Raw genomic sequence first — 21,354 nt, forward strand, 5'->3', positions numbered from 1 at the left:
AACGCTGTTTCACCATAAACTGGTTAAATTTAGAAACCCTCACAAACTCTCCCACAAATCCTGAGACCTTGTTGGTCCGTCTCCCACAGGCTCCGCTCCATGTCCTTAATGTACAACATGATAAGATGAGCAAGAGATGGGAAAATGAGAGAAAAAGGAAACTGAAGTGTGTGTGTGTAGTTTGTGTGTGTGTGTGTGTGTGGGGGTTCACTGTGTTGTGTTAGAGCAGAAAAAAGGATTTAGGCTCAGTCAACACAAAAACATTGGTTTGGAAACTGTGGGAGAACGACTGCAGGGAATCACTCTGATGTTTATGCTCTGTGAATCAAGGGGTTAAGACGACGGACTGAGGGGAGGAAAGAAAAGTCAGAAGAGGAACTGGGACGGAGTATTATAAAGCTATGGGTTTAAGAGATTCAATTGGAGGGAAATGGAAGTTAATATGAAATGGACTTGAATAATACGGAGAGGGGGGAAAAAAATCCCGAGCAGACATAATGGAAAACAGGATGTAACCTTGGAATTCCTGAAAGACAAGCTCAGTCTGAGAACCGGAGAGGGTAAAAGAAGAAGATTAATAAGTGCACCGACGCAGGCTTGACTCATGAGAAGACCCCGGCGTCCAAATCCCTCTCCAACAAACACACGTCGCTGCAGTTGCTCAGCCAAGGAGGTGATGTCATCATTCAGAACGGCTATGACTGCATTTCCTGCACCCGAGTAACAGAAAACCGAAACTAAAACCACAGCCATCGCTCGCTCAAACAATACGACGGCAGCAGGTGTCCTGGAGAACTCGCAGCGCTCAATCACTCCTCAGTCGTTCATAAGACACAGAGATGGACAAGAAAAGGGACCTGGAGAAATAACTAACGTGACGCCGTTTAATATTTAGCATCTTTACACCAACCATCTGCCCAGGACTGAGGGGGTGAGGGCAGAACGGAGGCCGACGTGTGCCGCATATGGTTTTTAATAATTCATGTGTGAGCCACCCCACCTCGGCCTTCTGCACTTTTAAGTGTTAGCGAGCCACATTAGTGCGGCCGACTGGACGTCGGCAGAGGAATAATTACACTCACAACAACACACACACACAGAGAGAGACGCGTGTGTGAACATTAAACGACAAGACAGGTGGGGGGGGGGCAAAGACAAGGTCCACAGGAGCAGAGAACAGAACAGGACAGGACAGAGAGTTCTCCAGCTAAAAGACATGACGACTCCTAACTGTGTTCACATAATTAACATTAACCCCCCCCACCACACACACACATAAAACTGCTAATCAAAAACATGGTTCCTGTCGTCACCACTAATGAAGAGGAATCCATAAAAAAAAAGAAAAATTTCTTATCCTTTGGCATTTCCTAAAATAGACCACCAAGAAAACGGCGTTCTCCAGGGCCGTACCTTCAGGGAACACAGAGGAGGTGTTCTGCATTAATAAATAAATAGGCTACATGACTCTAATTACTAACAAGAGAGGATTTCAGATTTACCCTCCACGCATCTGGGTGAGGAATGCTCCCCCATGTTTATGTTAATGGGTGGTTTGCACTCAGACTTGCCAAGAACCGAGGAGGGGGGATGTGAACCTATGTGCTTCTAATTAATAAACTCTCCTTAGGGGGAAAATGTGCTGAGGGAAGAGTGCGGCGTGACTCCAACAAACGCACGTCTTCTTTCATGTCAGGGCGGTGAACATGTGAGTGAGTGAGCAGGAATAGAAGCAGGTTTTCAGGTCGTTTCACAAACTCATGAACTTCGCTCCCCCCACCCCCCAGCAAAGAGTTTACCAAGAGTCACACGTGAACAGAAGTGTGTATGTGTGTGTGTGTGTGTGTGTGAATGGAGTCTTTTGATTGATACAGCTGATCCTGGATTATCCAAATACCTTGAAGAGTTTTAATTTCTTAGGAATGCTGCTGAGATTTGCGTAAATTAGAGCAAATTCTCAACTGCTGGGGCGTGACCCAAACTAAGGTCACAGTGCATTTACGCTGCTTCACAGTAACACGCCTAACTTTCCTGAAGGGAACTCCCGAGGGATTAATAAAGTGCTATCTATCCATCCATCCATCCATCCATGCATCCATCCATCCATCCATCCATCCATCCATCCATCCATAGTGTGAGTCGACATTTTAAGAGATTAAAGAAGACAGACAAAGTCTACTGACATTTGTTATATGAGCAGAATACAACACAAGTACAACACACAGACTTTATGAAATATGGATTTTCTTATATTGAAAACCAGCAGCATTTGGAAACAAAAGACCATTCGGTCAAGGATTAACCTGAAGGAGACTTCAGAAGAAACTTCAAGGTTGTTTTTACTTTATCGTACTATGATATTTTATCTCAGGTTCAAACTGGATCATCTTCTCATTCAATAAATCTTGATGATGGCAAAAACATGTACAGTTTGTTGGGAACACAGTGATTTTATAAAAACCTTTATTTTGTGAGAGAAGCGATCGCTCATGGGCTTGTTGGATATCAAACTTTTTCTTTTGGTTAAATCTTACAGTTTCTCTTGTTTTTTTCTGCTGAGACATCAACATCACAGCTCAGTGCAGCAAAACATCATCAACTTAAATGATGAGACGTGGAGTTTAAGGTTTAGACCTGAGGCAGGAGAACTGTTCTGTGTTTGACAACAAAGAGCAGCACCGGCAGCGCTTCCTTCTCACCCTGCTGTGTTTCACCTGAACAGATGTTAGAGGTAAAAAGTGGAGACGTACCTGTGATACCGAGGGTCTCTTCTCCCGCCCTCGCTTCGTCAGGTTATCCAGGCCTTTCAGTGAGGTAAACAGACTTTTCTTGCGCTGCCTGTAGGTCAGGGACAACGAGCGCCTCCGGAGTGTGGCTTCGTCTCTGGAACAGATCTGATCAGGACACACAACAACGTAAGGGTCTCTCAGTTCAATCAGAACATCGTGATTCGATTGATTTTCCTTTTGTATTATGATCAGGTTTTCCTGGTGTTCCTCACCAGTGCATGGAAGGAGGACACAGAGAAGATCCCCAGGCGCCCCAGTGTGGATTTCGTTGGACGGCTGGCAATGGCCAGAAGGCTTTTAGGGTTGGGTAACTCTCCGCCCTGAAGACTGGCCAGGTAACAGCGCATCCTGAAGAGATCCATGTTGAACTTCTCCAGATTCTGCTCCCACTGTTGGATCTGGAGGAAAAGGGAAACAATTATTTAAAAAAAAAGTGGTTCCCAGAAGATTTGCAGGTGCCTTAGCAAAGGGGGTTTAAGGGGAGGTAATAGCTTCAGGGAGGCAGGGTGGGGGAGAGGGGAGTCAAAGAGGCAGATGGGAGGTCAACTTAGAACATTCCATGAGATGGAAATTGTTTGCAGATGTTGGTGGAGGTGAGGGCATGCGTCGACGGAGGTTTGATAGTGAAAATGTGCGTATGTATCCGAGAAGTAGTAAATCTACATGCCTGTTTTATTTAAGCGAAGAGGGGATTGTGATGTTACACAGACCCCTTCCCCCCTCCCCCCCAAATACACACAGACATCACAGTTGCCGTCTCCCATTTCACTGTCCACAATGTAATGTTTTTTTGTTGGCTGGAGACCTGTTTTAACGACAACACTCAAATGAAACAACCCTCTGTAACAACGGCCTTTAATGGGTCTCGTCTGCACCGCCGGTTCATTTACAATAACTCACCCCGTGGTGCCGTCCCATTAGGCCCCCTTCACATTTATGGCATTCTTTAAAATCAGAAAGAAACCACGCAGGTATCCCAGGGTGTCGTTTTATGAACCTCTCACTAATCTTACACCTTAAACAAAGACCCGTACGGAGATTGTTGAAGGACCCGTCAGAGCTGTAAAAAATGTTTTTATCTACACAACAGTGGCCTGGGTCAACTGGTGACATTCAAACAAAATGCCTCTGTAAAGAGCATGAAGTCAGCGCTTTGAGATTCACACATTTTGGGTGAAAATCCTTGCATTTCCAGCGAGTGATTAATGGCATGTACTTGAGATTTTATCCTCAACAAATCAGTGCAGTTTAAATCTGAAATATGAGTTCCACAAGGACACGGCACTGTACCAGACGTGTGTCCTTCAGTCAAACAATTTTTCAAACTGCTCTGCCAACGTGAGACATATTTCGACCCTCAAACACAGATACAGAAATTTTAAGAGAAAAAAAAAATCACAATCAAGTCAAACAGAATATTAGCTAAAGAAGATTTCGGCAGTTTGTGACCAACAGCTTTCACTGACATTTCAACTGACAGTCAGAAAGTACGGAGGCAGCGGTGGCTTAGTGGTTAAGGAAGCGGACTTGTGTCCGGAAGGTTGCAGTTTCGAATCCACCAACCACCAGGTACCACTGAGCTCAGCTTGAGGTGCTGGGTTAAAGACAGAGGTCAGATTTTGTTGTGTGGTGCGCTGAGTCGCAATGACAATTTAATTTACACATATAGTTACTGCCACTTAAAACTGGGATAAAGACACAACCCACCAAGTCATTCTGTGAGGCTGGTGGGAGCTTAAAAAAATGTCTGCTTCACAGCATATATCAACCTTAAATTACTAATAATGCATTTCATGATGATGAGCGATCAAGGAGCAGAGATCTATTAGTGTGTTTTTAAGGACAGGCAGCGTAACTCCATCAACTTCACCCAAAATCTGACTCACATTCTGTAGTTCTGGATTAAGAGATCTCTGTTTGACGTCTCTGATTTTTGTAATTTTTCTGATTTGATTGTGAGTTTATTTTTTATTTCACAGAGCAATATACAATATTTGGAGCTTGAATAAATAATAATCATCTGCAGAAACATTTATAAATACGTAATACTTTTTAAGTCTTTCAGTTGTAACTGGCTCTTTGAGGGTTCAACCGTATTGCTGATGTGACACCTGGTGAATATGAGTTTGACGCCCCCTATCTACAGCATATCAAACTAACAACTTAGCCTTTGGTGACTGACGGTCAGAGTCAGCAGGTTTTTACTTTGATAAACACTTTTATATCGGAGGTTTTTCTTGGCAATGCTTCCCCCAAATCTGATCTCATCAACCCTTGCACATTAATCCTCCGATGTTTTAATATGCAAAGCATCTTTTTTATTGCAGACATATTTAGGTCAAAGTATGAATTTATGCGCAGAGTTTATTACCAGTGAGTACTTTAGAAATGAGTTTTAAAAGAGCAGAGCAGAGTACCACAGAGCTCATCAGATTACATGTTCTATCTCAACAGCAAAGCAATAAATGAAAGTCAGGAATATTCAGATTGATTTTTTTTTTCTGCTTGGGTCTACAGATTGTAAACAGAAATCCTTACCTAACGTTGCAGCTTTGAACAAGTGCGATAAAACAACAAACCGACATTTATAAAAGCAGCCACGCTTTTATAAAGTCTGCCTGACTTGTGTGTAACACTAACGTAGACACATTTCAGAGATGTTCAGATTTAAAATTAGTCATCAGCAGATTCTCATCTCTGCCTGGCACACTCACTCTCTCTCTCTCTTTTCCATCTGCTCCACAGTCCCTCCAACGACTCTGATGCACACGTCTTCCGATGTAACTCGGGCGTGTGTGTGTGTGGACGTGTGTGTTTGTGAGTAAAAGGAGGTAAACGCACACTTCAAAAGAGATCAGCTGGCACTGATTTTAGTAGACATGGGTGGGGGTGGGTGGATACATCAAAGTGGTGCCCTGTTGGTGTAGACAGCCCCGCCAAAACCTTAAATCTATCATCAGCCTCTGGGCGTCCGTACCAGAGTCTTGTCCCGTACCCCTCTGACCCTATCATTGACTCCAACCTCGTCTGCCTCCTTGTCAGCCAGTTAAATGGAAACAGATCCAGGCCCACGAGCCCACTCAGGAGGCAGGCAGGGACATCTCCATCTGAGGCCGGCGTGAACAACGAACACGGGTCAGGGTTGGTATTAAATGGACAGAATGGCTATGAATAAAAAATAATATATATATGTTTTTCTATCTACTTTGGCCTGGTGTCTCTTATATATTGTTTTTAAATAAAAATATATATATATATCTACTTAGGCCTGGTGTCTCTTATATATTGTTTTTTTGCACAGACTTCTGGGTAACATTTTTAACAGTTAAAACCATACCCTACAGGTGGCAGTAAAGCAACTCTACAGTTTCCCAGATGTGGGTAAACCCTTTAAAAAAAAAAAAAAGAAGAAGTGTGGTTTAAGTGGTTATCAGGATTTGCTGAATTTAGCCCAGCCTTGGAGAAGATTACTCACTTTTCTAAGTAACCTAGTTCTTATTAAAAAAAAGAAAGATTCTGCTGTGAAAACTGAAAACTTCTCAGATTTGTAAAATGTATTACAGAGGCTTGTTATCTGTTAGAGACGTACAGCTCCACAGAGGTTTAATCCCTAAGTCCTGAGTCTCATAGCCAAAAAGAAGAAGGCAAAGAAATTAGTAGGGAATAAAAGGCAGAGTTCTATCTCTCTTGTCTTTACAAAGACCACCAAGTAGAACAGCCTCATAAATATGACTTTTTCCTTTTGTGTTTTTTTCCAAGTGTCTGACCCCCTGAGTTGCAGGTTTAAACCAGCAGCTGTGTTCTTCAGTGTTTTTCCACAAAAACAAGTGATGATGGAGCTCTTTGTAAAAACATTTGTGGTCCTGATGTTCACAGGTCAATGACTTTATAAACACATATAATTACTACCTGGATTTCGGAATAATACTGTGTACCTTTTTTTTTTCTCTCTGCCACAGGCTATGAGGAAAGGAGACGAAGAAGGAGAGTGCATTTTTTAGAGCCCATTACCAGAAAACATCTGGAATGCTAATCTGATGTTCAGGGATGCAAGCTGCCTCCTCGGTCCCATACGGTGCCTGGAAAGACTAATGCTTTCAGGCCCTTTTGCTCACACAGACAAAAATAAAACAGTAGGCCACACTATGTGGTTGCTAAATGTAGCATGCAGAAAAAAAAAGATTTGCAGCCGAGTCTGAGAAATCAGCTGATTATAAAATGACACAGCAGATTTGGCACATACACAGTGTGTTCCTCAGCCATTACACACTCGTTAACTCATTAACTCCACCACGTTCACGCACAGCCCCACAGTCTAAACTTTTAAACTCTACCTGGTTCTCGATTGCTCTGCGGTTCTTCGGGTCTCTGACCACCGTCAGCTGCAGCTCGGCCATCTTCTTCATTTTTCCGTCCATGTCGATCTTCTGCAGCAGCCCTCGGACCTGGCTCCGCAGCAGACGCACCGTGTCCTCCTTCCCCTGGCGTTTAGCCAGCAGAGAAGCGCTGGCAGAGTGGATGGCTGTGACCCAGTTCTCCAGGTCGGTCTGATTGGTGGCCTGGTGTGGGGAAAAACAGGCGTTTGTTTTTCTTAGTAGTAACCAAGCAAACATTTGTGATTATATTTCCTCAGCTTCAATATTTTAATACCACCCACACATCACAGATTTTAACCTTCATGCATCTGCACTTGTTTTTTTTTTTTTGTTAACCTTCATGCATCTGCACTTGGTTTTTTTTGTTTGTTTTTTTGAGGCGTCTTACCTGAAATAAGTAAACATCTCCGTATAGGCGTCATACCTGAAATAAGTAAACATCTCCGTATGAGTTGCTGAGGCAGAAGACATTTTCCCTTTTGGGATGTTCAGGAACTGCCTGGACAATGCTGTCCTCCGCCAAGAGTGCGTAGCGTGGCGACAGCTCCTGCTCCGGAGAGCCTCTACTGTAAGTTTCGTAGAACAACAACGTACATCCTGGAAGACAGTGTGCGAGGAAATAGACAGAACAAGGGTGTAAGTTTGGACAGCAGTAGGATAATCCACTGAAAGAATTAAAATTGTTCTTTTCTAAGGTAGTAAATATAAAAACAGTAACCAAGTCTAGTGGTTCAACGATGAAAGAACAAGCTCACCTTTTAAAGTCACCCAGAACTGTTTCCACTTGCGACGCGTGACCAGCTCCAGCTTCCTGTCCTTGTGCAGCGTGGCGAGGGGTTTGAACGACAGCCAGCCCGCTCGTCTGACAACCCCCTGCTCCTTCTCAAACAGTTGGTCCAGCTCCTCCAGAGAGCCCTCCGCCGATTCACTGCTGCTCTCCCCCTCCTCAGTGCCAGTCGATGGGTCTCTCCTATCACTTCCTCCCTCTCCCCCACCTGCCTGTCCGGTATCCATGTCCAACTCCCTCATGAAGTTCTCATAAATGTTCTGGCGGAGGGCATCGCTGGTGGTCTGGGTAATGGCTCCTGAGGACTGGGCCTTGGACGTTCCTGGGAACCAGTGAAGGCTGGAAACCTGGGAGGGTGAACTGGTGTCCGCAGTCAGACCATCAACTCCACTGTCGAAAGCGTCACTCAAGTCCTTGAATCTGGACTCCTAACGAGATCATTAAAAAACCATGGTGAGAATGGACTAAGAACAAAGGACATCAGACCTGATCCAGTATTATATTTTAAAATAGCATCCAAAAAAAACATGTTAACCACAGATATTAAACCACTGTTTTCATCCAACAATAACCATGAGCTCATCCGGACAGATATTCTTTATGCAGAATTTAATCCTAAAATATGTAACTGATCCTATCCATTATCCCCTGGGCATTGGAGAATCACAGGAGAAACTGTGACGGAGAACCTCGTCAAACCACTCTGAGCGACTTCAAAGTCTACATTACGATCCCCAAATCTTTTGCAGGGCTGAGAAAGTGGGACAATTTCCTGCGACGGCACCTGGGAGGTTGGACCCCTCCAGGCCCCAGACTATTTCACATCATTTTCGGGTCTGCCTCGACTCTCCAATTCTTCAAATGAACACTTGAAGGAACTGCACTCTTCCCGGGACTAATGACAGCCTACCAGCACTTGAGTAGATTGCAGCATCAATTTTGCCTCTGGCAACATCATCAAGTTCTCTCAGCATGCTCACATATTGGTGATGAAAAAAAAAAAGCCAATTCTCCATTTTTATTCATCTTCTTCAGCTCTGCCCCTTCCTTTTTTTCTAACCTGTTGTTTTGTGCCATTTATATATTAACTTAATGACGGCAAACACATCAGCATTTTTTCATTCCTCATCATGGAACCAGACATAATTGCTGTTCAGCTGCAGGGCTGTAAGTGAACTCCCTGAACCCACAACACGGACTTGATGACAGCCCGTTACTTTCACCCTAATGTTGAAATACTACATTTGTAGAAAAACTTTGTATTCTCTAGAACACAGGTCACCAACCTTTTTGAAATAGAGAACTACTTGTTTAATACAGACTTTACAAACAATGTACTAATAATTATTCTGGGACAGATATTAGCAGACACTGTTCTTACCATCATCATTGCACCGATTTGAACATCATTGCAGGTGTAACTGATTTAAAAAGCACAGTAGCACTACATTTTTTGACCCTCTTGTTGACTAGTTTCTTTTTTAAAACATGGGGGCTACCAGGTACCCCCAGGGCAGAACATAGGGTTAGAACATAGGGCACCTTAGGTAGTCTATGGGGGCTACCAGGTACCCCCAGGGCACCATGTTGGTGACCCCTGCTCTAGACGGCAGTTCTTCGTGTTACTGAAACCATCAGCAGCACCATCCACCCCCACCACCACCCCACATTCCTTTTTCAGTAACCTTTTTCATCAGAAGCAGGTTCGTTGCCATCGGGGTCACACTGTGACCTTTGAACCCATAACAGAGCTCTTAAGAAACTTGAGTATCTGGTTTTGGTTGATCCATATAGTATTTGAACATAAACCTTGTTTCTCCTATCAAACATTAGCATAGCTAGCTCCTGTCCTGAACTTTACAAAACTGTGACCTTTTATCTTATAATAGCAACAACAGCAGCTGAGTTTCCTGCAAAAGCACAAACAGGTTAAAAAAAAAAACCTTAAATGTCAAATTGTTTTGGACTTGAAGACATTTTTTGTGTCATATCACTTATTCTTTTCTTTGCTTTTATTCACACAAAGATGCCCTTTAGAGCTGCGTTGTCCCTGAAGGCCCGGTCTGGCTTCTTATAATTTATCACCAGCACCTGAAGCCGTCGGTGGATTTGTTTTCTTCGGCCAAGCACCGCTTATTGAAATGACTCCTGAGGGTTTGTGCAGACAAAGCCGTCAGACTCATACATCTGGATAAATAAGTAGGTTCCAGTTATTGTGTGTGTACGTCTTAACAGGTTAAGTCCTCACACACTGCAGCAGATTAGTATTATGAGGGTAGACATTATTAATCTGAAGTGAAAGCTATGAAACACTGTCGGTGTGCGGCACTTGTCACTGTGCACTCGGGACACGGTGTGAATGTAGTGATTATTCCTATTCTGTACTGCAGTTTGTTGTCTGACCCGGCTGACTGAACGCCAATCCTTATTGGCAGATTTACTCTCGCAGGGACTGTGAGGTGAACCCAGAAAATCCGCAACACACAACAGCCAGAACAAAAGCAACAAAGGTCATTCCTTAACATTAGTGGGAGGGGGTGGGTATAAGACTCAAACGAGGATTTAGTTTCTCTCTAATACGGCCTCTCACAGGCTTACAGACATTCTCCCAGGAGTGCCTAGACAACAAAACTTAGCTGAATGAATTAATGCTGCGACAACTGCTTTAAAGCCTGGGAGTAAAATATGATCTGAGTCCGGTCTCTGTTGAAACAATACTGAAGCTCTGTTTACTCAGTTGCAGAGCTAAAGTACACTTTTGTTTAGAACACCTACAAAAAACATGAAAACAAACTGTGGTTATTTGCAGCATCTTCTCCCTGCCAGTATCACAAGTACCATCTTTACCTCTGGGAATCATATGTACATGTACAACAGTTGTTAACTCAGAATATTGTACATTAGCCAAAGAGTTTAACTGAGACTTTAGCTTTCTTCCTAAGCTGAGCAAAAACGATCACATTTACCTACCTAGATACAGTTCCTATGAGATAAGGAGAGCGTCTCCTGACTTCTCATCCTCACAGAATCATCCTTGTCTAACAAGTGAAAGAGTGAATATCTTTCGTCCTCGTTTTATTAATATCGTCACAACAAGACCGGGGGCTGGATGGCTGACAAATTTCATTTCGTGAGCCCCCACTGTGCTGTGTCCTCAGACAGCTGGTGTTGTGCTGCTAAGGACCACAGGACGAAGGCCGGTAACTGGCCATGCCAGGACAACCACGGCAGCTCATTAACCAAAAAAACAACAAAAAAGAAAAACATGTCCCTGTCTAATAAACTGTTCCTCTAAAGTACATGATCCCAGAAGTCATTTATAACCACAATTTGTGTTTTCACACCATTCAGCTACTTATAGGGTCTGTTTGGGTGGAGAAGGTTTTAGACGAATGGAAAAAAACAATCTCAATAAATATGATTAAAACTGGACTACGGACCATAGGCCGGGTATCGTAGCAATGTTCACAGCAGTACAAAGCCCTGTGGTGAAATAACTTACCTGTGACTTTCTCTTCTTGCGGCTGAGACTTCCTGTCCAGTCACTCAAGCGCCTGATGCGATTTTTGAGAGATTCCCTCTTGAGGGTGCCTAAATCAGACACACCCTGCTCCTGGAGCTTCTCCTGGTCAGTGTAGTTGACTAGGTCGTCACTAATGGTGTGGGCTTTGGGCCTGCGGCAGGGCAGTGTGTACGATGAGTACTGCTGGACTTTGGTGGACTCTTCCTCTAAGGGCACATCCAGGACAGATGCGACTGAGGCTCGGTGTGAACTCTGACGTGGCGGAGGGTCCTGTAACTTGGACTGGAGGTCACTGGCGTTGGGAAAGGTGGCGGCCATTGAGGAGTCCCTGTAGAAGTTTATGATCGGGGGAGACTGTTGGGTGAACGAGTCAAGCTGGTGAATAGGGGAGTGAACTGAAGTCCTGCTGGCAGAGCAAGGCTGGTCTTGCTCACAGAGCTCGGTGCTGGGCCCCCACGGAGAGTCATACCAGGAACCATCGGAGCTCAAAGAGCTCCCTTTGCTGGTTCTTGCTGTGGATGAGGTGGAGGCCTGCGGTGGGCCGCTGCAGTGGCCATCCGGCCCACTCCCACTGGATCCAGGCAGACTGGGAGTAGAAGCAGATTCCAGGTTTGGCGAGAACTTGAGGAGTTGTACGGGACCGTTGGCCTCCTCCAGAAGGAGGGGGTTTCCTGAGGTGTTTGTGAACTCCACCCTGAGACTGCCATCCTTCTTGATCACCACCCGTGGACTACTTTGTTCCTCCAAAGTTTCCTGTTCCTCACTGTGTTTATCCTGTGGGTTTACACTAGGCTCGGCCCCATACGGATTATCCTCGTAATCATCAGATATACGCCGTCTTCGTAAACCACATCCAGCAGAGCGATGCCAACGATGCTCACCTGGGCTGCATCTCAATCCCTTGGACAAGTAGTCACAGTGCCTGGTGGTGTAAGGCTGTTTGATTTTAGGAGGGGACAAACAGCTACGACCGACACACCTGGCCTTGTACCCTGAGCCTATTGGAGCACTTTTCCACCATGTGTGCGGTGACATGGTGTCATCTTTGGCTGAGCGGAACTTTAAAGAACATGGCTTCTGTTTCCCAAGGAAGACAAAGCTGGTGCCTTTGGGCCCCTGGATGCTGTACTGGCTCTCTGAATTACCCATCTCTGTCTGGGAATAAGCTGGAAAGACAAAAACCACAACGTCACTAAAAACATTTACAAAAAAAGGATGACAAGAATTTTTAAATAAGTTTACATGTTTATGCCAAATTTCAGGAATTACACATTTGGGCTCTTTTCTTGTTACCTAAAGATTAGGATTCCGACCAGAGGATAATGAAAGTGGAATGGACAGGGAAATGTAAAGTGACGTTTAAAAGTCAAAAAGTCACTTGTCTAATTTTTTTTAACTAAATCCAAGTCCTATTTTATTGTAGTCTTTACATTTTCTTTATACAGTCCATGAGTGAGTCCAGAGGTTGTGTAAGAGCAAGGATTTAGACAGTTTCACCCCTGGGGTGCACAAGCTGCCTCTAGGGGGTGCACAAGATAAAAAACATTTCCTTCTGTAAAATGTCAAATAATATCAGCATATCGGATATCAGCAAAAAGTTAATATTGAACATCCATAGTTTTTATTTTTTTGCATCAACTCGGTTAAGATATGAAAGCGGATGCGTAACCAAAAAGGTTTGGGAAATGCTGGGTTACATATCGGATATCAGCAAACCAAAAAGGTTTGGGAAATGCTGGGTCAGAAAAATGATGAACACATTACTCATTCACAATAATAGCTGTTAAATAAAAGGCACACATATTTCAACACATAACTAATTAATTTGCTGCAGCAGGCCTAATGCCTTCCTGATGATTCAAAATACCATGTTTTTTTTAGTTCTTTTTTAGTTATTCTCTCACATCTGGTCTAAAATACCATGTTTTTTTTAGTTATTCTCTCACATCTGGTCAACAATCTGCCTGCTCTTCAGATGAACTTTTACTCTACTACAGCTCTCTGTATTTCATCTACTGGAGTCACGTCAAAGGCTAGGACCCTCTAAATATCACGGTTGTTATATGTGACAGAGACAAAGAAAACCAAAATGTCTTCCAGACCTTGCACAACACTCTTACATTAGTGACAAAGAGCCATGACCAGACAGATGTTTTACTCCAGGGCTGACACCGTGGGAGTAAATTTCTGTGACAGAACTACACGATGGGCCCCGTGTTCTACAGCAGATCGACGCTGATAAAAAGTCTACCTCTGCACCGATCTGAAAACAATAATATCTGCGTTTTTATACTGCGGTGAAAGGAAAACTGACAGATGTTGAAGTATTTCTTAGTATAATTACAGTGACAGTCCTGTGATGAAGACAGTTCCTGGGCGCACCTGTTTGACGCCACGTCTCAGATCGGAGTTCCCATCAGCGCTCCTCTCCACCTCATTTCCGAAAATAGACTCTTTGCTCTTCTGTCACGCGGCTCATCTGAAACACACAGAAGAAGAACTGACTTAGCACTGAGCCGTCTGTCCAATCACTGTAATTTACTTCATGTGTTTGATAACAGGCGTTCCAGTTTAAAGTGGACGCTAATCCCCCAGCACTTCAGAGAAAGACAGCGTTATGAAGGCATTGGCATAAACAAAGCACGGCTGAAACACCAGTCAGGTCCCACTGCTGTTTGAAAAAAAAGTCTTAGTTTTAGTCTAAAATGTTCTTTGTCTGGAAAACTTTGTTATTATTGGCTTCACAAACGATATAGTTAAATGAAAATGATTCCTCCCAAAATCTATGAAGGAGAGGACCAAATGAAAGGGTTGCAGTGTACAAGATGGCACAGGGAAGAAGTGCCACCCTGTCACTGAAGTCTGACTAGTTTAAAAAAAAAAACCTCCACTTTTAGTGTACAGTTCCCAAACCAAACATTAGTCACATTTTTCCACTTCCTCACAACTAAATGATGTAGCCTTTGATCAGAATAGGAAAAGTTTTCGGAATGTGGCTACAGTTTGCCTGACTGTTTATTTTTGAACCTGGAATTCTAGATTGCTGCTTTTTTTAAACTTGTCGCTGCCAAATTTGTACAGGAGCAGGATCCAAACCCAGAAACGGCCGAGGCCCGCGCGTACAAACCAGACTCAGACATTTTCTAAGAAGCAGAGGGACTCCGTCTGCTGTGTGTAAATCACCACACCTGCATTAGGCCCACTCTCCAGGAAAGTTTTCACAAAGTACTAAGTCTTCTGAGCACAACAACACACAGTACTGCATGTATAAAGTTACAGTATAAACAGCCAACTGCCAAAAACTGCTAACGTTCAGGATCCAGTGTTTAGAGTTTTTAGGCTCTGCTCTGATGCACCTCCACAGTAAAGTGTGGTGAGATCGGTGTGTTTGACCACTGAGGCCATTATTGACTATAAAAATGATGTTATTTATAAATGGAGAACATTAATAGATCTTGAAGGATCTTTAAACACTGGACTTGTTTCCAGTGAGTGAGTAACAAATGAATGAGAAGAGATAATGTTTATATGTATATTTACCTTTAGTTTATATTTTGCACAATTTTGTTTTGCACCACTTATGTATATATACATATATATAGTCATACCTCAGATTAGTTACTCATGGCCTACAACTTGTGTACTGTGTACTCCGGTTGCCAAGCAACGATTCACTGTTTTTTCTGTTTCTGTGCAATGCCAATAAAGAAAGTCTAAGTCTAAACCCCTGTATATTTATGAGCAGTACCAAAAATATTTTTGAAATTTTACTTCTCAGTCAGAACTCTTCTGTGCTTTACATGTCGTTGGTTATTTACAGCTTAGTCTTGTCGGGGTAGATAAGGTGAACTGAACCCAACTTTAACTTTTATGCTCATCAACTGCTAAGAATTAACCCAAAAAAAAGCAGAAAGAACTAAGGTCCTCTTCTGTAACTTCCTCCACGTGAATAGGAAATACCATTGTGCCTATAGTATCACAGTATATTGCAATATATTGTATTGTTGCCCTTGTATCGTGATACGTATCCTATCGACAGATTCTTGCCAATAGACACCACTAATAGGAAATTATATAAACAAAACTCTTCTAGGAGTAAAACCAGAGAGGAACACCTGCTGGGAGTCGGCCAAAAGCCTGTTGTCCAACTTGTCACAGTGACTGCGTTCTTTTCAACAGTTCCACTGATGCCTTTCTTGCATGGCTTATTCATGCAGCGCAGCACTACAAGTGTGAATGTTTCAAAGGCGTGCCAACGCACTGACCAAAAAGACGCACACGTTTGCCTTCTGCTGCGAGCTGAAATGGATCATTGTGTTACTGTTTTGCAGAAAAAAAACCAACAAGACAAGTCTTCCTTTTAGCTGCAAACTGGCCCCGTAGTCTGAACTCTCCCCTCCCTCTGTCCCTTCAATCCTCTGTTCTCGTCAATGGGTTTCCTACAGGCCATCTGCTCGGGGGCCCGGGGACCACTGCCACTCCATTCCTCCTCGACACACCCCGTGACCCGGCATTCTTCTCAGGCTGCCCCTGGGTGACTCCCATGTACGCTCCGTGTTTAGTCTGGCACTGGTTTTGTCCTGGGTTTGGAGCATGGAATAACAGTGGGCCCATTCCTCAACATGGTATAAACACAGTAGGTAAAATGAAGTACTGAAGAAGTAACTTTACTTCAAGACCACCAGGGAAAACCAGCAGAGCGGCAGCCACGCCCTCAAAGTCACTGTTGTATTTCTGAATCTTGTGTTCTTTTAATCACACAGAGCTGGAGGAACAAAATATTGACACAGCAGTGTGAAAAACAAAGTGGTTCCCTGGGGGGAGGTAAGCCATGAGGTAACAGCCCAACTCTCTTAACTGTGTTTTCTCCGTGTACTCTACTCCCAATATTAGAAAAACTTTACAACAGCATTTTACTGAATCTTTCTACATTAACTACAAAGTCCACTTTCAAACAGGGACTAACCATAGGGCAGAATGTTTAGTTAACTTGTCTAATCTAACAGCATCAACCAAGTGATGATTAAAGTAGCCAAAAAAAACAGTCATCAAGGTGCAATGATTTAAAATGATCAGCCCATGAGCTAGAAATGATGAGGTAATGTGTTTTTGGTAGGGTCTGTTTAAACAATAGCACTGCCTTCCTCCAGTCAAATCACTGCCCGTGGGACTTGTGTCTCTTATCACTTTCCTCTGGCTCTGAAACGAGTGAGCTGTTAAAGGAGCAGCGGGGTTTTTTTTTTTTTTTTTCAAATAGGTTGACTTGTTTGCACGGATCAGTTACAAACGAAAAAAAAAAAGCTGCTGTGTTTAATATTTGATGATACCCTTTCTTTTATTTTGTGGAGTTATCCATCACCTACGTCAGGGGTATCAAACTGATTCACCCCAGGGGCTGAAATTTAAAACAGAGTCTACGACGAGGGCCAAACAGAATTAACCTATTACTGAACAGTGGGGGTGTACGAACATATACTGTTACACAGAAATACTGTGATATTTCTTTTCACAATACTATTTTTTTCCATTAACGATAAACATGCAAATATTCATGACATTGAATATTTTTTTTCCATAAACATGCAAATATTCATGACATTGATTTTATTTTGTTTTTCTTTCTTCTCTAGTGATTCCAAATGTAGATCCCTCTGTTCCAATGTTAGTAACCTGATGTTCAGATAGAACAGAGTTGAGTCTTTACTAGGATTGCACTTTGACTACAGTTATATTGTTTTGTTTTTTTTAAACTCAATATATCGCCATGAGTCTTTACTAGGATTGCGCTTTGACTACAGTTATATTGTTAGTTTTTTTTTAAACTCAATATATCGCCATGCCTATAGTATCGCGGAGCATCGCAATATATTGTATCGTTGCCACCTACCACTGCAGTATGAGGCAGAGAATCATCACTGAAGCCAGAGATCAGGATGATTCCTATTAGGTTTGTGAATCATATATATATATAAAAAAAATTGAAAATCTGGAAGAACCGTCTTGCTATAAAAAAATGAAAATCTGGAAGAACCGTCTTGCTATAAATCAGTTGCTGAAGGCCACATTACTCTGTGGTATACTCAGACCCCGAGCCAAAACCACCAAACATCTAATAAAGTGCTTCTTAAGAGTGTTCTGGACTTCAATATATGTTTAAAAGCTTCTCACCTGGCGCTCATCCAAAAGAATATATACAGGCCTAAAGTTAAAGATTTATATAAGGAGTATTTACCTACTGTGGTGCAAAGGAAAAAAAAGTTTTCAATATGTAGACCGTAGAACAATGCCGTTGGTAATACACATGTAAACAACCGCCAACTCACACTGTTGAAGAGTGTGACAGCTGTGCAGGCATACAGTAAACAATGTTATCTCTTAACCTCGCCTGCTCTTCTTACAGAAAACTGAGAAACCAAAGAGAACAGGAGATAGAACAAACACCCTTACCTCTGTGGACCAGCTTTAATCTAACAGCTCTTTGAAATGGTCCAGCTCCTGCCCTCTGATCTCATAGTGGATTCTCTCTGTGAAGGCTAGTTGACTATTAGAAGCACACACGTTGCATCTGACTCACCCACCCAGACAAAGTGGAGGACGTTCGGAAACTCCCTCCCAACTTTGTAGCAGCAGCAAATCACAGTCCACAGCTGGGGTAACCCTGGGTAACAGAGAGCCAAGAGGCAAAACCGGCGAGTGGGGAGGAAACCTAAAAAGTTCTCTCTCTCTCTCTTTCTCCCTCTCTTTCACTGCAAAGACACTCCAGTATTCCACACTGTGATTTTTCCTACATCCTGCTTTTCCGTTGGCTTGCAGAAGGATGCAGGGCTTGTAACCGGCAAGGCAGTTTTCCGTAGTAGTTGGAAGCGATTGGTCAGGCCAAGCCGGCGCATAATGACTTCCGTGCTGCCTGGGAGGCACTGGGGAGGGCGCAATGACTAGAGCTCTTGTCTGACCCTAAATACCACAATGACCCCAAGAGGAGGGCCAGGAAGGCGGCCAGCTACTGGGGAGACAGAAAGACAGACAGGGTGTGAGTGTGAGTGTTTACATGTGTGTGTTAATGAGTAAGTGTGAGTGAGTGAGGGAGAGGGAGAAAGAAGAAGGGGTCAGTACGTGAAAACAAACTCTTGTGTGTAATAGTAAAGAGAGAAGGGACGCATGAGGAAACAGAGACGCCTTCATGGTTTAATGTTTCTATGAGGAAAGACAACTCATAACACAGCTATTGGAACAAAAAAGTCAACTGGATTAAATAATCAAAGGCAGATAGTCAAAACTTTCTCTGCAAATAGAATCAAACCCCTGAATGTGTTGTGACTCAGCCCTATTCCAGCAGAGACAAAAATGAGACCGCTGTCAGGCTAAAAAACACAGGCATGCCTCCATTTGTCTATGGTTCACATATCTGTGGTCACACAGTCAAACTGGACCCGTTCAAACAGCCGCAGCAGAACACAGAGATGCATCAGAGTTGGATAGAAAATGTCAAGCTGTTTTCAGTTTCCTTAAACCAAAAAGCCCAACATTTAATGTTCAGGGGCAACAACACAAGGAAAAGAAAAAGTTCCTGCCGTTCAAAATATTTAGCTATTCATGTCATGCTATATGAACAGATGTGGAATGGTCTTTCATCGGCCTGCTGCCTGACATAGACATCAGCTGCGCGGCACAAGATCAGCAGCGTTCACCAGGGCTAAACAACATTGTTAACTGCACAATGGTGCGTGTAGCTCAGTCTGGGCTCCCCTCAAAGCCCTTTGTCAGGCTGTAGATGGAGGCAGCTAAAAGGTTGGTCCACAAACACACTCACACAGAGCAGGAGGCATGGCCACAAAAAAAAGCTCCAAGGAGGAAGAAAAGAATGACTGCTGTGATGCATATTCATACAGAGCAGGTGCTGGGGTCCTATTTCACACACACAAAAGTCTGAGCCCCCAATTAAGATCAATTAAGACCACAACTAGGCCTCAAAGAAAACCCCCTTTTATATTCTAAATCTAATTCTCCGTAGTTTCCATTCATGTTACCAAGTGTTGAAGTTCTGCCAAACCTGCTAATGGAAGGTGAAAGTTGCACTGCAATAGATCATGGTAGTTAAGTTAAGGCCAGAGTACCCACGGAGCAGAACAAGTAGTACAAAGTACATACATATTTACTGGAATCAGAGGATACCAGGAGTTCTGGTGTTACATGTGACTGAAACACAGCTGTGTTTGTACTAAAGCTCTAAAAAGAAAAGTCACATAAATTCCCATTAATGACCACGTTGTGACGAAGTCTTGTGACGTTTTAAGCCTGAGGTTTCAGGAGTTCCTAATGCGTATACAAGAAACCGTATAAGAAACTACCTTGGTCGAGTGGAGACTCCAGGAAATACATGGAAGTAGCTTCGAAACAGGTGTTTCTGTTGGTGCAGAGTATAATATCTGAAGCACGAGGGTATCTTTTACTCAACTCCTTTGCAGTTCATTTAACCAAACATGTAATAGAGGAGATGAGAAACCTCACTATATCTGTACAAATAGTACCTGAACTCAGTGATATTTAGCTAAAGATATCTTAAACATTGGTAAGTTTGGGCTTTTTTTCTCTAAATACCACAGGATTAATTTCCATGACCTTTAAATTAACTTTTTTTCTCTCTAAATGCCACAGGATTAATTTCCATGACCTTTAACTGCAGTGAGAGGGCAGGAAATTGTAAGCAAAAACTAGGTCATTCCCTAAGAATTACCCGATTCCAGATGAAACTATTACATTTTCTTTGACTAGTTTTCCAAACATCCAATAATCAATGACTAAAACATCTTACATTTTTACATTATTACATTATTAATCATTAAATATTTCTTAAAAATATATTTGGCGACAGAGGTTCTGACAAATGCAGTGCATACTAGCAGGTATTTCACTTATTTGAGATGATTTGTGAGAGGAAGACACCTGAACTTTTGGCGTTTTGTACGTAGATAACGTCATAAAGTCTTTTTTATGCCTCACTTTGTATTTGCAACCTCAGGTGAAGCACTCTTTCTGGCTAAGAGTCGCTCGTTAGAGCTGACAGATAAATGAGTTGGGGTTGGATGGGAGTCGAGGGAAAGGAGAAATATGTCAGAGCCCCCTCTCATGGCTGCGGGCTGTTTATAGTTTGATGTCATTGATTATCCTGCTCACTGGGGACCACACTCTGCAGCAGTTTGTCAACAAAGCATCTGCGGGGGGAAATAAATTGTTTGTAATTGCTCACTTTAGCAGATATGAGTACACTGCCAGGATATCTACTATCTACAGATACTGTTTAGTAAAGGTCAGACGACCATGGGGAGTAGACTGGTGGAATTTACTTAGGTTGGGAGGCTTGAAGTTGGGGTGAGAGGTCATCTCTTTTGTTTGGCTTTCTTTCAAACCCCACCGCCCCTCTTTAACAATTCAATGACTGAAAGGGAACCCAAATCTATTCTGCAAGAGAATGAGTATCTGTGCATATTACAATATATGCATTATGATTTCATATATATTTTTGAAAATCCTTTGGGCAAAAAGACTATAAACGCAATTCTGACGATTTCCAAATGAAATGAAAATAAAATGCAGATACTATGTGAACAAAAACAAGTTGTGTTAAAACAAGAACGCTGACAAACAAAGGAGGAATGATGTGTGCCCCCATGTGGATTGGTAGTGAGTGGTATAAGGTTTGCACACAGTTAATTGAATCTCACAAGTAGCAAAAAAGAGTTTAGGTAGGACACAGATGGACAACTTAGCAACAAAGATGTTCAGCTTATTGCCCAATTCACCACTGCCAATTTGAGCACAAATGTGTTTTGCTTTGAAGGGGAGGAACCAGCTTCCAAAAAAAAAAAGGAAAGTGCGTGA

The 21,354-nt window shown here is 42.8% G+C and overlaps 1 protein-coding gene across 1 annotated transcript in view; it reads right to left on the reverse strand.

Annotated features, from left to right (window-relative positions):
• tiam2a (TIAM Rac1 associated GEF 2a) overlaps nucleotides 1-20,063 on the reverse strand; it is a 49,316-nt gene extending 29,253 nt beyond the window's left edge. The window contains exons 1-8 of the mRNA XM_025056937.1: nucleotides 17,923-20,063; nucleotides 13,858-13,954; nucleotides 11,455-12,641; nucleotides 7,921-8,380; nucleotides 7,590-7,762; nucleotides 7,124-7,348; nucleotides 3,002-3,187; nucleotides 2,751-2,894 (exon numbers count right to left, since the gene is read on the reverse strand). Coding sequence (XP_024912705.1) covers nucleotides 2,751-2,894; nucleotides 3,002-3,187; nucleotides 7,124-7,348; nucleotides 7,590-7,762; nucleotides 7,921-8,380; nucleotides 11,455-12,624 — 2,358 coding nt within the window. The 5' untranslated portion in view covers nucleotides 12,625-12,641; nucleotides 13,858-13,954; nucleotides 17,923-20,063. The remainder of the gene's footprint in view (nucleotides 1-2,750; nucleotides 2,895-3,001; nucleotides 3,188-7,123; nucleotides 7,349-7,589; nucleotides 7,763-7,920; nucleotides 8,381-11,454; nucleotides 12,642-13,857; nucleotides 13,955-17,922) is intronic.
• Nucleotides 20,064-21,354: the final 1,291 nt, after the last annotated feature.

The sequence above is a fragment of the Cynoglossus semilaevis genome, chromosome 1 (assembly GCF_000523025.1).
Source record: "Cynoglossus semilaevis isolate Cse_v1.0 chromosome 1, Cse_v1.0, whole genome shotgun sequence".
NCBI classification, from domain to species: Eukaryota; Metazoa; Chordata; class Actinopteri; order Pleuronectiformes; family Cynoglossidae; genus Cynoglossus; species Cynoglossus semilaevis.